Source organism: Cydia amplana, chromosome 17 (genome assembly GCF_948474715.1).
Source record: "Cydia amplana chromosome 17, ilCydAmpl1.1, whole genome shotgun sequence".
NCBI classification, from domain to species: Eukaryota; Metazoa; Arthropoda; class Insecta; order Lepidoptera; family Tortricidae; genus Cydia; species Cydia amplana.
The window spans coordinates 12,765,238-12,779,575 of NC_086085.1; the positions used below are offsets into that span (position 1 = coordinate 12,765,238).

Below are 14,338 nucleotides of genomic sequence, written 5' to 3' on the forward strand. Positions count from 1 at the left end.
ACGTGACAGTTTGGAGCGTTTAGGCGCGAAATTTAAACACGAAAAAAAATGAATATATTTTTTTAATATTTTTTTCTGTAATTATTACGTGTCTATCTACAAAATGAAACCAGTTCCAAAAAATTGTCAACATCCCTATTGGATAGCTTTTGCATGCATTTGTTTATCTTCGCATCGAACGATATAAATCAGCTATATCGTCGCTATACTTACTCAACCTCATATCTGCAACAATCATTTGATGGGAATGTCGCTTTTCTTTCATTCGGAATACGGGTGTTTATGTCATCAAATGAGTGTTGCAGATACGAGGTTGAGTAAGTATAGCGGCGATATTTTCATCGAATCCAGTTCGCCTTTTTTTTGCTAACGGTTGGGAATAACACTATACTGCTTTAGGGCTCATTTAGACGGTACGAGAACTTGCGAGTTTCATTACGTTGCGTCATTTGATCGGTCGGCTGAATTGATGTAACTTCAATGGTCCGTAATGTAACTATTATCGTATACGAGTTCGCGCGCTGTCTAAATGAGCCCGTAGTGTAAGGCCTGAGTGGACGCTCGAGTTGGGCGTGCAGCGGGGCGGGGCGTGCGGCGTGCATGTTAAACAAATGCAAACGTATAGGAGCGGCCTTAGGGCACGCTCCTCAAATTACTCCTGACCCCGACGCCACGCTGCACGCGCCGCTGAACGCTCCGCTTCGAGCGTCTACTCAAGCCTTACACTTACAGTGGCATGTGAACAGCAATTTTTGCTTATGGCCAAATTCCATGTGCGTTGAGGTGTTACAACAATGGTATGCGCGACTATTAGATTTAAGACCCAACAGGAGTGGTAATTTCTCCATACAAACGTACTCGACTGTTTCCTCCGTGGGTTTTGAAGCTAGAGCAATGATTTTTTCAACACAGATTAATATTGCCAATATCTGTGTCGGGCCGTTTTGATTTTTTTGATATTTTTGTTTTTTAAGGCGCTAGAGCCCTTCAAAAATGGCCTAATTGACTATGCCGCAATGAGAGCCGTCGTATTCAAAACTAATATCGATTAGCCAAAAAAGCAAAACGGTCCGACACAGATAATTTCATAATCATTTAGATTTCCAAATTTGGTTACGATTGGTTAAGTTTCGGAGGAGGAAACAGTCGAGTACAAAACCTCGATTTCTGAGATTTTTACGCAGGATTTTTCGCCTTGTCCTTATCGCACTAGTTTTAGGAGCCGCTTCCGTTAGCGAGACGACGTTTACCTAAAATATTTAAATCTCAGCTCCTGTTTCGTCTTAACACCTCCAACACTGTTACCTATGTTTACAAATAAATAATTTGTCTTGTCTTGTCTTGTCTTAATCTCATTATAAAACGTTCTATTTGTACAGCTTGATATGCTCCCCGAAAAGTGGCGGAATTTGCTCAAGCTGACGACCGTGATGAAGCAGAACGTGGCGCCGCTCCAGGCCGCTCAGGCGGCGCTCATCGCCAAGCGCGTGGCGCTCGTTAATCTGCGCATCAACATGTATCGGGACTCGTTCAAGAACAAGGAGGTACAGTCCAGGGATGTTGCGAATATCCGCATCCGCATCCGCAACCGCGGAACTTCCGCATTATTTTCAACATCCGCATCTGCATCCGCATCAAATCGATGCGGAGTTAATGCGGATGTGGATGTGGAACAGGTCGGTACAGGAACGTCTTAGCATCGGCGTAAGTGCTAGACTCCTAGGTAATTTAGTCATTAGCCAAAAAAACCTATTAGAAATGAGCAGTCAAGCGTGAGTGGGACTTAATGTACGGAACCCTTGGAACGCGAGTCCGACTCGCACTTGGCCGGTTTTGTGAAATAAAAATTACTAAAATGTAATATTTGACGTTTATTATGTATTTATCTTGACATCCGCATCCGCGGATGTGAGCCTTTAAAAATCCGCATCCGCATCCGCAGATGTCAAAAAATCGGCATCCGCAACATCCCTGGTACAGTCCGTGGGATAGGATTCACAGCTGGACATACTCCCCAATGTGACTCATGTAGAAGGCTCGGAAAATCGCCCGTCGTTTTGAAATATTACCCTGTTCCGTACAACACAGACTTCTTTATAGTTGATACCAATGTCAACGATTGATTAATATGCCCCAATGACATCCGTAGACCGTAAACGAACATTTTCGACTCGTAAATGGATCCTAAATTAGGATTTGTTTTCAAAATGACGGGCGTTTTTCCGAGCCTGGCTCATGTAGCTGACCACCGTGATGAAGCAGAACGTGGCGCCGCTCCAGGCCGCTCAGGCGGCGCTCATCGCCAAGCGGGTCGCGCTCGTTAATCTGCGCATCAACATGTATCGGGACTCGTTCAAGAACAAGGAGGTACAGTCCGTGGGATAGGATTCACAGCTGGACATACTCCTCAATGTGACTCATGTAGAAGGCTCGGAAAATCGCCCGTCGTTTTGAAATATTACCCTGTTCCGTACAACACAGACTAGCGATGTGACGAGTCCACTTTTTTTCAATTCGAATCATTCGAATTGATTCGGCCGCTGATTCGAATTCAAAATTGAGTTAACTCGACTCGACGATTCGCGTGGTTCGCGACAAGGTCACAGGCACAGGCGCGGAGCGAGTTGAGACGGCGAGTTACGCGGCAGTTGTTGTAAAAAGAACCTTCAGAGCACGGAATTAAGGTTTATTTTTGAATGGCCATACTAGCAGTGAACTCGAGTTGGTATACTTGGAATAGCGAATCAAGCGGCAGTTGTTGTAAAAAGAACCTTCGGGTTACGGAATTAAGGTTTATTTTTGAATGATCATAGTACCAACTCGAGTTGAGATGGCGAATCGAGCGGCAGTTGTTGTAAAAAGAGCCTTCGGGCTACGGTATTAAGGTTTATTTTTGAATGGCCTTAGTAGCAGTGTGATAGCGTTAGCTCGGCGAGTTGGCGATTTCGCCGAGTTAGCTAGTGGTCGAGTTGATTCGAATTGCCAATAGTCTTGATTCGAATTAACTCATCTGTAGACTGATTCGAATTATTCGAATCAGATAACTCGACTCGCCCATCGCTAACACAGACTTCTTTATAGTTTATACCAATGTCAACGATGCCCCAATGACATCCGTAGACCGTAAACGAACATTTTCGACTCGTAAATGGATCCTAAATTAGGATTTGTTTTCAAAATGACGGGCGTTTTTCCGAGCCTGGCTCATGTAGCTGACCACCGTGATGAAGCAGAACGTGGCGCCGCTCATCGCCAAGCGCGTGGCGCTCGTTAATCTGCGCATCAACATGTATCGGGACTCGTTCAAGAACAAGGAGGTACAGTCCGTGGGATAGGAGCGTTGGTAGGAACTCGAGTCCTTTGAGTCTGAATTTGAAGGACTCGGCTCGTTTTTACGAGACTAAGTCCCGAGTCCAGTTCTTTGTTGAGTCTTGTTTAAGAGCAACTCAAAAGGACTCGAGCCTCTGAATAAAGACTCCGTTATTTTATTTATAGGTTTTTACTCAATAACAGTAAAGAAATTAGTAAAAAAATACGCTTCAGAAGTACGACATTTTAAAAGTCTGAAATCTTCCGTAGGCACATCAGTAGTGTTGCTTATGTAACTAAGCTATATCTACGAGTATATCAATTTTCCACTAGATGACTCGTCTGCTCATTTTCTATTTCATTAAAAAAACAATATGTATTTTTTGTACAAAATATAGATGTTTTTGGAGAGTTGCAAGGATCACTACAAGCAGATCGATAAAGTCAATGACGAGCTGATGGTGTTCGAAAGCACCGTGGACCAGTTGAAGAAGTCCTCTTCCCTCTTTGACATACAACCGCCCGATGACAAGATCCTGAAACAATGCCGACGTGAAGTCAAAATGTGCAAGGTATTTCAATATGTCTAAGCTACTGTCATGTCTTGGTTATTTTAGGTATCAGTTCTCGTCTTAGACCATAGATAACTGGACTAGCCTTTCAGTAACTTACCTCTCTCAAACATCTTGCACAATGTGCAAAAAATTGTATACATATCCATGTCCATGCATATCCATGCGTCACATGTTAGTGTGCGTCAAATTGAGAATGTGTTAATTTTATTTAAATGTGCGTGTGTCTTTTCGTGTTTCGACGCCGATCTTTTTTGCATGTGTGAGTAATCTTGTGCCTCACCTTGACCTCCCCGCAATCGGCAGACATTTTTATACGCATATATATACGATAGAGATAGACTATTCCAGTTGTTACATGTTCTAAGGTTTTCGTTCAACACCATTTCAATTATCACTGTCATATTTATGAATGCATTATTGACGGGAGACTGCGCTTTGCTTTTAGCAATTGTGGGATTATTACAATTTGGTGATGGGAACCATCGAGTTTTGGAAGAAGTCGCCGTGGAAAGAGATCGACGCTGATGGGATGGACCAGGAATGCAAACGTTTTACTAAAGATTTGAGACAGTTGGATAAAGAAATGAGAACTTGGTGAGTAGATTTGGCACAGGGCGGACACGCCATACATCAAAAATCGTTTGCGTTTATACGTGTGCGTGGAACGTCTGTACACGCGTCATTGTGTATGTGTGGGTAAGTCGCTTTACTGAGAGGACGCCAGAAGTCCGCCAGATTCATGTCGCGGCCAGTCGCGGGGCGAGGTAATGCGAGTCGGGGCGGAGCGGTGCGTGGCCGTTCTGTATAATATTACTTATTCTGTGGATTTGGCTAAATTAATTTTCGTTAACTAGCTTGAAATTATGACGCACTAGCTGGCAGAATACAAGCGTAGCTTAGCCACGCTATAATATCATAATTGGCTTATATCCCTCATCTACATCAGGTATAACTATATAGGTTAACATACTTTGCTATTTTTACAAGCTTTTTATTAACTTGCAATGTACCTATGTATGAATGTAACTATGTTTGTACGGGTCAAATCTTGCAAGTTAAATTTGATCCACTTCCCGACTTCCGATGAACCTGAAAATTTGCATACATATGTAACTCGGGTGACAAATGACAATGCAATATTATGGTATCATCGAGCTGATCTGATGATGGAGACAGGAGGTGGCCATAGGAACTCTGCGATGAAACAACGAAACCTAATTGTATTTTGGGTGTTTAGAATTGTCTCGACGAGTATTAGTTGCCTGTGGAAAGAAAAGTACAGTCAGCGATAAAAGCTTGTACCAAAAATGATATTTTTGCCAAAAACTTGTTGTTACTTAACTAGTTTGTAATCTCAATGAGACGACCGATGTGGTGAATGCGTTTGGAGGATTATTGGTGTTGGTGCGAGGCCACTCATTATTTACACACAGTAAAACCGCGGATTTATTTTTAGGGAGCCATTCATAGCGGTTGAAGCTACTATAAAGAACTTGATGACTTCTTTACGTGCAGTCACAGATCTTCAAAATCCAGCCATCAAGGACAGACATTGGGTCGAGTTAATGATGGCCACTAAGGTATTAAATAAATGTTGTGTCATGTATAAACATTTATCTATACATGTTTAAATTCATTTCTCATTTCATCTCATTTGCGTAGAAATCGATACACTCGCACATCATGACCATCAATACCGAACACGCTCGTTCATCTGCGCCATCACCACCCCCATTAAAACATGCGTCCAGTAGCGTTTCTTTTGACGAAATTATTGCCGAATTTAAATCCCTTGAAGACATGGCTAGCGATGTACTAAAAGACGATCAAGACCACAAATCAGAAGAGGAAAACGTAGATAACAATCTTCAAATAAACGACTTTAGAAGGCGAAAGTTGCAAGAAAATACTGAAATTGGTAGCAAATACAGAAAATTAAACAAAGTCTACTCAATGGAAGAAATGAGAAAGCATGGAATCCAACTGAAGTCAATAAGAAGAGGATCTTTACAGCAGAAGGTGTCAGATCATGTAGTCATATTATCGGAATTCATACTGTAGATAATTACGTATAACACACATTTGTAAATAATCATAATATACATGAAATTAATAGTTTTATTTTGATAAGTAAAAATACATCAATTGGTAAGTACATACATTAACATGTATGTGAGTTCACTGAGTTTGAATCATGCATATCTACTAATTTATTTGCTGACAGGTTAAATTCTCCCTCGATGATGAAACTACTCTAGCTGATCTTCTGGCGCTTAATTTACATAAATTCGAAGAGGAGGTTAAAACAATCGTAGATAAATCAGTTAAAGAGGCAGCCATGGAGAAAACTCTAAAGTGAGAATAATAATCTGTATTTAACGTATATATACATTTTGAACTAACCTGTTTAACAATCTTGTAAAATTTCTTAGAGAGTTGGAAATCACGTGGGCACAACTAGAGTTCGACTATGTACCTCACGAAAGAACAGGAATCAAGCTGCCTAGGGCTAGTGAAGAGCTCGTAGAAGTTCTGGAAGACAACCAAGTAAAGTATTGTTAAATAAACAGGGGAATTATTTTTAAGAAATTGCATACGTTGTCCTTTATCAGTGATACAGCCACGAAATAGACACGATTTAGCATCGATAAAGAATCCATCCTTTACGCGTTATCATGGAAACTTAATTGCTGTAAAAACATTGCCATATTTTTACTAACTAAACATCCATTTTTCAGAACCAAGTTCAAAACATGATGTCATCAAAGTTTGTCGGCTTCTATGAGACCGAAGTCACTGCATGGCAGAAAAAACTTGGTATGGCGGATGCCGTGATTGCCATTTGGTTTGAAGTGCAGCGCAAGTGGCAGTATCTAGAAAGCATCTTTGTCGGATCCGACGACATCCGCTCACAGTTACCGGAGGACTCCAAGCGATTTGATAACGTTGACAAAACATTTAAGGTTTTCTTTCAGACTTTTCTGGTTTAATTTTTTCTTTCTGTTCGTTTCTGTAGTAATAGTATCGGCACCGTGTCGTTCACTCACAATTTTTTTTTAAATAAGACATTAAATGGTGTTCCATTAAATGGTGTTGTAATACTCGCTTTTTGTTCACATATTTAATTACACAAACGGGTCTTTCCGTGACACAGCTGGTGCAACTCAGCTGAAACGTCCGAATTTAAGGTAAAAACAATGAAACTATATGGCGGTAGACCCGTTTGTGTAATTAAATGGAACAATTAGTCTTTTAGGTATTATTTTGTCCCATGACATGTGATGAAACCTAGACCTGTATCGCGCTATTTACAGGAGCTGTTAAGAGACATTGGCCAAACTCCAAACGTAATACAAGCTACTAATAAACCAGGCCTTTTGGATAAATTGGAGGAGTTGATGAAAGCGCTTAACCTCTGCGAGAAGGCGCTTAATGATTACTTGGAGACAAAACGCTTGGCATATCCAAGATTTTACTTTGTATCTTCAGCAGATTTGCTGGGTAAATATTGTATGATCCAAATTAATGTATGCATTAGGGAGCTATATGCATGCAGGCAGGTAAATAAATAAAAGTTCTATAACCCGCGGTCCCCGGGAATGGACAAGTGATATCGTCACATTAATATTTATCGTCATTGAGTGTAAAAATGATTAGCTTTAAAAAATGTGAGTGTGGATAGAAGTATCTATGTTGTTGGTTTGATAGTCACACTTGTTACTTTTGTGATTAGTTGACTCTACCTTCACCTTATATTTACTTTTTTATAGATATTTTGTCTAATGGCAATAACCCACCAGCTGTTTGTCGACATCTAACCAAATTATACGACAATCTGGCCAAACTGGTATTTCCTAATAAAACCAGTAAGCATGCATTCGAGATGATTTCCAAGGAGAATGAGGAACACGTACCTTTTAAGGCCCCGTGCTTAGATTGTTCTGGAAAGGTAAGTGAAGATAACAGTTACACACGTTAAAAATTAGAAGTATGGCCAAAAGACAACCTGAGTGCTGTACAGAAGCATCCGAGATATCTATAATTCATTGGCTTAACAAGAATCTGGTTATCGTAGGTGGAGGTGTGGTTAAACAGGGTAACAGAATGTATGCGCTACACTTTGCGTGATATTTTTGAGCATGCAGTGAAATCGTACGAAGACAAACCTCGAGATGAGTGGGTGTTCGACTGGCCAGCACAACCGGCTCTGGTAGGCACTCAAATCTGGTGGACCACTGAAACCAACCAGGCGTTTGAGAAATTGGAAGAAGGTTAGTCTTTATTTTTTCGACACCGCACGCCATCCTACCCGCCTCAGGCTGTCATTGGAAGCAAATTGAATGTTACCGAGCTTATGTGACTTGAAGAATCTAATGTTTTAGATGGAGATGGTAATGTGAGTTTTCTGTCAGTTTTCTGTAGCATGCGTGCAGTATCCCACAAACAGAATGCTCGTGTGAACGTTGCTATGTTAGCACGTATACCTACTACTAAAACAGGATCCTGCAAAAAAAACCGTACCCGCAAAAAACTGGACGTATCTAAGTAGAAAAGAGCTCTAAGCTCTAATGTTGCGGCGAACTTTTCCAGCATCGTGGCATCGACTGAGTGCTCTTTCCCACTGACGTACAGTTTTTTGCGGGTACGGTTTTCTGCAGGATCCAGTATTCTGTAGTATGCGTGCAGTATCCCGCAAACAGAATGCTCGTATGAACGTTACTATATTAGCACGTATACTACTAAAACGGGATCCTGTAGAAAACTGTACCCGCAAAAAACTGGACGTCAGTGGGAAACGGCTCTGATTAGTACAATGAAAATGTTCCCATTACTGAGACTGGGTTTACCAATAGTCTTTAACACTATCTTTTTGTTCAGGCTATGAAAATGCTCTCAAGGATTATCAAAAGAAACAAATTAATCAGTTAAACAATCTGATCGTCTTATTGCTCGGAGATTTGACCGTTGGCGACCGACAGAAGATCATGACCATCTGCACTATCGACGTGCATTCACGAGACGTGGTCGCTAAGCTTATTGCTGCTAAAGTGGATACGTCTAGTGCTTTCCAGTGGCAAAGTCAACTGAGGTGACTTGAGGAGTTTTTGTTTAAAAGTGATTTCAAAAGTCAAAGTCAAAAGCATTTATTGCAAACATATGACAATAACATAATACGGACCCTGCAAGGACGCAGCAATCTTATAAATAAATAACAAACTGCCTACAATAGTTTCTGTATAATTATATAAGATTACATTAGTAGGTATATCTATGTGCTAATTTGCTTACTTTAAGCATAATATTAATAACATTTATTTACTATATAATGAAACAAAATTTTGTATGTACTGATGTAGTGCATAATTGTTCTCCATCGTATTGTCTCGGAACCGTTCGTTTGTCATGCTACTTCCGTCAACCTCAGTACTTTTTATACCGAAACTGATTGAAATGGCAAGACACGTTCGCACGTTTCCGTGAATATACGATGGAAAATAATTATGCACTAGGTACATCTGTAGATTATTTTATTTGGTCGTCTCCCTTTACGCACTTTCAATATAATTATACATTGCAATATTTACAGGCACCGCTGGGATTTTAATATAAATAACTGTTTCGCCAATATTTGTGACGCCCAGTTTTTGTATGATTACGAGTACTTAGGTAACACGCCTAGGCTCGTGATCACGCCGCTAACGGACAGATGTTACATAACATTAACGCAGGTACATTGGCACAATTCGATTTAGATTGTTGTTCCAATGGGGTGGAGATTAGCTTAGAGACGAGAAGGCTGACAGAACTCAAGTCCGACAACTTAAAATAATTATGTGTTATTGAATAATTGCGCATGTTCGCCTCAATGGAACGGCAGCCTTTGATTTTTTGACCATGACATGAACTCTCCTGTCTTTCCATAGTCACACATGTGACACATGTCAGGGGCCCATTTCTCGAACGGTATTAGTCTAATATTATTAGTGTGTTGCCATAGTAACCCATACGATTTGACAGTTCGTGGACTAATAATATTAGTCTAATACCGTTCGAGAAATAGGCCCCTGGTTTACATTGTAGAGTTTGCATTTGATAATGGGAGGAGCCCCAGCGGGACCGGCCGGAACGGGAAAAACGGAGACAACAAAGGATTTAGGAAGAGCCCTCGGAATAATGGTGTACGTGTTCAATTGCTCCGAGCAAATGGACTACAAGTCTTGTGGAAACATTTACAAAGGTGAGCATTATCTGTATTCTGTATTGCAGTTAACGCTACATCAGCTTGCTAACATATAGCCGGTCAAACAACTTTGTCAGTAGAAAAAGGCGCGAAATTCAATTTTTCTATGGGACGATTACCTTTCGCTTAGGGTGGTATTCCGTCTGTCCAATATGTTTGTCCAATCTCATGGCGTCTCACTCTCTCTCTCTTAAGCTAAATGTGAGGTAAAACACATTGGACAGAGAAATTGGACAGGTGGAATACCACTGTTACCGCCAATTTTTTTAAATTTGCCGCTTTTTCTACTGACGGGAATGGCTTGACAGACTAATTATTTCTAGGGCTATGCCAAACCGGCGCATGGGGATGTTTCGACGAGTTTAACAGAATCTCCGTGGAAGTGCTATCCGTAGTGTCGGTCCAGGTCAAGTCTGTCCTTGACGCGATCAAGTTTAAAAAGAAAAAGTTCGATTTCATGGGCGAATTTATTAATATAATACCAACCGTGGGAATGTTCATTACTATGAACCCCGGATACGCTGGCAGGACTGAGTTGCCGGAAAATTTAAAAGCGTTGTTCAGGTTTGCTGCTTATTTGAACTAGTTTTGTTAGAATACATTGAAGTGCTAACGGGAAGTGAATATAGGAATTCACAATGTCTAAATAAGTAAGTACTAAGGGACAATCGTTCATATATTAACTGATACGGGAAGATCAGCAGATATTGATATAGATGAGCAATTATTTTGGCGCAGTCACTCATACACCCCTAATCAAGGAGTTCAAGGAATTATAAAATAAGAGCATTTGGTTTATGTTCTGAGGGACCTGATCCCACAAATCTTTAAAAAAATCTTAAAATCTAAGTTATCCTCATTGCCTGATTGCGTTTCAATTAGTCCTCTGTACGCAGACCCTGTGCCATGGTGGTACCTGACTTCGAGCTGATCTGCGAAATCATGTTGGTCGCCGAAGGGTTCCAAGAGGCCAGATTGTTAGCGCGTAAATTCATCACGCTTTACACATTGTGCAAAGAATTGCTATCAAAACAGGACCACTACGATTGGGGCTTGCGGGCCATCAAGTCTGTGTTGGTCGTTGCTGGTTCGCTGAAGGTACTATAGTATTTTTAAATAATAATATGTTCAATAGCTAGAGTAAATCGAAAGTTCACCTTGCACAAATTCGATGTACCGTAAAACGAGGTGACTTTAGGAAATTTTGGGGATACTTTGATAGTTTTAAAACTGCCACTAAATTATCATTATTCATTATTTTCTCGAACTGTTCGTGTAACAAGTTAGATTATTATACATACTTGTTTACCTACTACTAAAAAATCCGAATAAAAATATGTAACGGCTGAAAAACTGAAATATCGAAGTCGCCCCTGCATTTGAAAGTCACCCCGGTTTACGGTAGTCTTACAGAGAGAGAGCCTTTTCCGACTACAGTTTTTTTTGTATCCTGTCGTGCCTTAGTAGGTAGCACTTAAACTCAAATATCAGCAGGGCGGGGGACGGACCATATTTTTTTATATTGGCCTATCTTGTGCTCCACTGTTTGGCAAAAGCCCCCCCATTCCCTCCGCTACTCGTCACATTTTGGTGCATGCTCCCGCCAGTCGCTGCAAAACGTTTATAAGCTCTTTAAACCTTCATAGCTACAGTCTATTGTACCGATTGTACCATATAAACCGTGATAGTTGTCATTTGATTTTTTGAGCATTTTAATTCCCTAGCGTGGTGACCGCTTAAGGCCAGAAGATCAAGTGCTCATGAGAGCCTTGCGAGATTTCAACGTACCCAAAATTGTGACTGACGACAGCCCTGTGTTCATGGGCCTGATCGGAGACCTGTTCCCGGCTCTTGACGTGCCCAGAAAACGGGACTTAGAGTTCGAAAAGCATTTGGTGGAGGCCGCCATAGAAATGAAACTACAGCCTGAACCGGGATTCATCTTGAAGGTGAGTATCAAGTGTAGAATAGAATAGCGGTGCTTTAAATCAATGAAAATAAGGGTTATTCCCACTAGTTACCACCAAGTTGTTACCAGCGGTAACTACTGGCATTTTATACCCCACCTTTTACCACTGCTGGGAAAAAATCCAAGTAGCTACCACCAGACCGAGTTGGTGTATGGTGATCTGTATCTTGGATTTTATTCTAGATGGTGCAACTAGTAGAACTGTTCGCCGTGCGACATTCCGTTTTCATCGACGGTTTTGCCGGCACTGGCAAATCCATGGTGTGGCAATGTCTAAACAAAACTTACACTATGTTGAAATTGAAGCCATACTACAACGACTTAGACCCTAAAGCTGTGACTAATGACGAGTTGTTCGGCATTATCAACCCGGCTACGAGAGAGTGGAAGGATGGACTTTTCTCAACCATAATGAGGGATATGGCTAACATGCCTGGTGACGGGCCTAAGTGGATTGTCCTGGATGGGGATATTGATCCTATGTGGATTGAGAGTTTGAACACGTTAATGGATGACAACAAGGTCAGATTTGTTTTTAACCGACATCAAAACTGCTCTCTTAAGCCAATTAGCGGTATCTCAAAAACAAAAATAGTTGAAAATGGAATTATAAGATAAAGATCTTAAAGTCTATGTTTGCATTAAATTTTGATTTGAGATACCGCTAATTGGTTCAAGGGGGCAGAAAAATGATTTATGAAATTTGTGCAAAGGAGAGGCGAGATTTATAAATGGTGGCAATCTCTCCCAAAGTCCAAATTAACAATAGGAACTGCAAACCTAAAATAAAAGGTAGAATCATTATTTAATAAAAGGATACCTGCGCTTTTTAAGAACCGATTAAAAACTGTTTCTAATAACGTAACTCCAAGGTTCAAGTACTATCTCGTGGAGGATCAAAAAAGCCAGATAGAAATCAAATCGATCGACTAGACTACTTACTAATCTTACATTTACATTACCTACAGAAAGTTCATTTTAATGTTGTCTTGCCAGGTATTGACTTTGGCGAGTAACGAGCGTATCGCTTTAAATAAGACTATGCGGTTACTGTTTGAGATCGCTACGTTGAGAACGGCTACGCCTGCCACTGTGTCCAGAGCTGGCATTCTGTATATCAACCCTCAGGATCTCGGCTGGAATCCGTAAGTTATGTGATTACGAAACCTATAACCAAACACTTGGTAAACATAATATATGAAGGGTACACGGAAAGAACATGTCTAGTCACTCTTCGTAGTTTTAATACAATGTCGAAGAAACATTTACTGTACTGTACTTGTAGATACTCATTTAACGTTGTGGGTCTAAATACTGTGATTTCGTATTTCAGTTTTGTGGCCTCATGGATTGATATGAGAGGAGATGACGAGTCCGAAAAAGCCATGCTGACAGTAATGTTTGACAAGTACATCCCCTCACTTTTGGAGACATCCAAAAAGTATAAACGCATAACTCCTTTAACCGAGCTTCAGCAAATTCAGCTGACATGCTATTTGCTCGAATGTTTCCTTAAGAAATCTTTGTTACCCTCAGACTGTCCCAAAGAATGGTGAGTGAAATTGCCAGAAAACACATACATGGACGATTTTTATAATATGGTATGGGTATTTGACATCATAGGATTCATAGGATATATGAAAATAAATTATAAATATTTCATCAGGTACGAAATCTACTTCGTGTTTTGTGTGGTATGGGGTTTCGGGTCTGGTCTTTTCCAAGATCAACTGGTGGACTGGCGGAATGAGTTCAGCAAATGGTTCTGTAATGAGTTCAAACAAATCAAGTTCCCATCTTCAGGGAACGTTTTCAGCTTCTTTATTGACCCTGAAACGAAAAAGTTCTTGCCATGGTCTGAGAAAGTGGAGCATTTCGAGTTGGACCCCGATATACCGTTACAGGTAAGATGCCTACTTTTTGTCCTCTACCTTTTTACAATAACCACAATAAAAGCAAAGAATCTGCCAATGGAGCTAGGCAAAAGCGTGTGTAAAACATATAAACAGGATTTTACTTCTGGTTCCTAGTCATGTTTGGTATCGACATCGGAGACTACTCGCATCAAATTCTTCATGGATCTGCTGATAGCGAACGAAAGACCGGTGATGCTTGTGGGCAACGCCGGCAGCGGCAAAACTGTGAGCGTCGGCGCAAAGCTTAACTCTCTGCCGGACTCCTACGCCATTACAAATGCTCCGCTTAATTTTTATACAACATCCGGTAAGATTGTACAAGTAGCTG

General features: G+C 40.7%; 1 protein-coding gene across 1 annotated transcript in view; it reads left to right on the forward strand.

Moving 5' to 3' along the window:
* The window catches only part of LOC134655834 (dynein beta chain, ciliary-like), a 76,706-nt gene that overhangs the window by 41,604 nt on the left and 20,764 nt on the right, over nt 1–14,338 (forward strand). Inside the window, exons 27-47 of the mRNA XM_063511325.1 lie at nt 1,380–1,544; nt 3,708–3,881; nt 4,330–4,478; nt 5,341–5,464; nt 6,109–6,239; nt 6,317–6,431; nt 6,623–6,847; nt 7,199–7,385; nt 7,655–7,833; nt 7,960–8,155; nt 8,763–8,973; nt 9,472–9,613; nt 9,966–10,122; nt 10,449–10,689; nt 11,022–11,223; nt 11,850–12,074; nt 12,278–12,616; nt 13,091–13,239; nt 13,428–13,646; nt 13,761–13,998; nt 14,125–14,317. Of these exons, the coding sequence (XP_063367395.1) occupies nt 1,380–1,544; nt 3,708–3,881; nt 4,330–4,478; nt 5,341–5,464; nt 6,109–6,239; nt 6,317–6,431; nt 6,623–6,847; nt 7,199–7,385; nt 7,655–7,833; nt 7,960–8,155; nt 8,763–8,973; nt 9,472–9,613; nt 9,966–10,122; nt 10,449–10,689; nt 11,022–11,223; nt 11,850–12,074; nt 12,278–12,616; nt 13,091–13,239; nt 13,428–13,646; nt 13,761–13,998; nt 14,125–14,317 (3,961 nt within the window). The remainder of the gene's footprint in view (nt 1–1,379; nt 1,545–3,707; nt 3,882–4,329; nt 4,479–5,340; nt 5,465–6,108; nt 6,240–6,316; nt 6,432–6,622; nt 6,848–7,198; nt 7,386–7,654; nt 7,834–7,959; nt 8,156–8,762; nt 8,974–9,471; nt 9,614–9,965; nt 10,123–10,448; nt 10,690–11,021; nt 11,224–11,849; nt 12,075–12,277; nt 12,617–13,090; nt 13,240–13,427; nt 13,647–13,760; nt 13,999–14,124; nt 14,318–14,338) is intronic.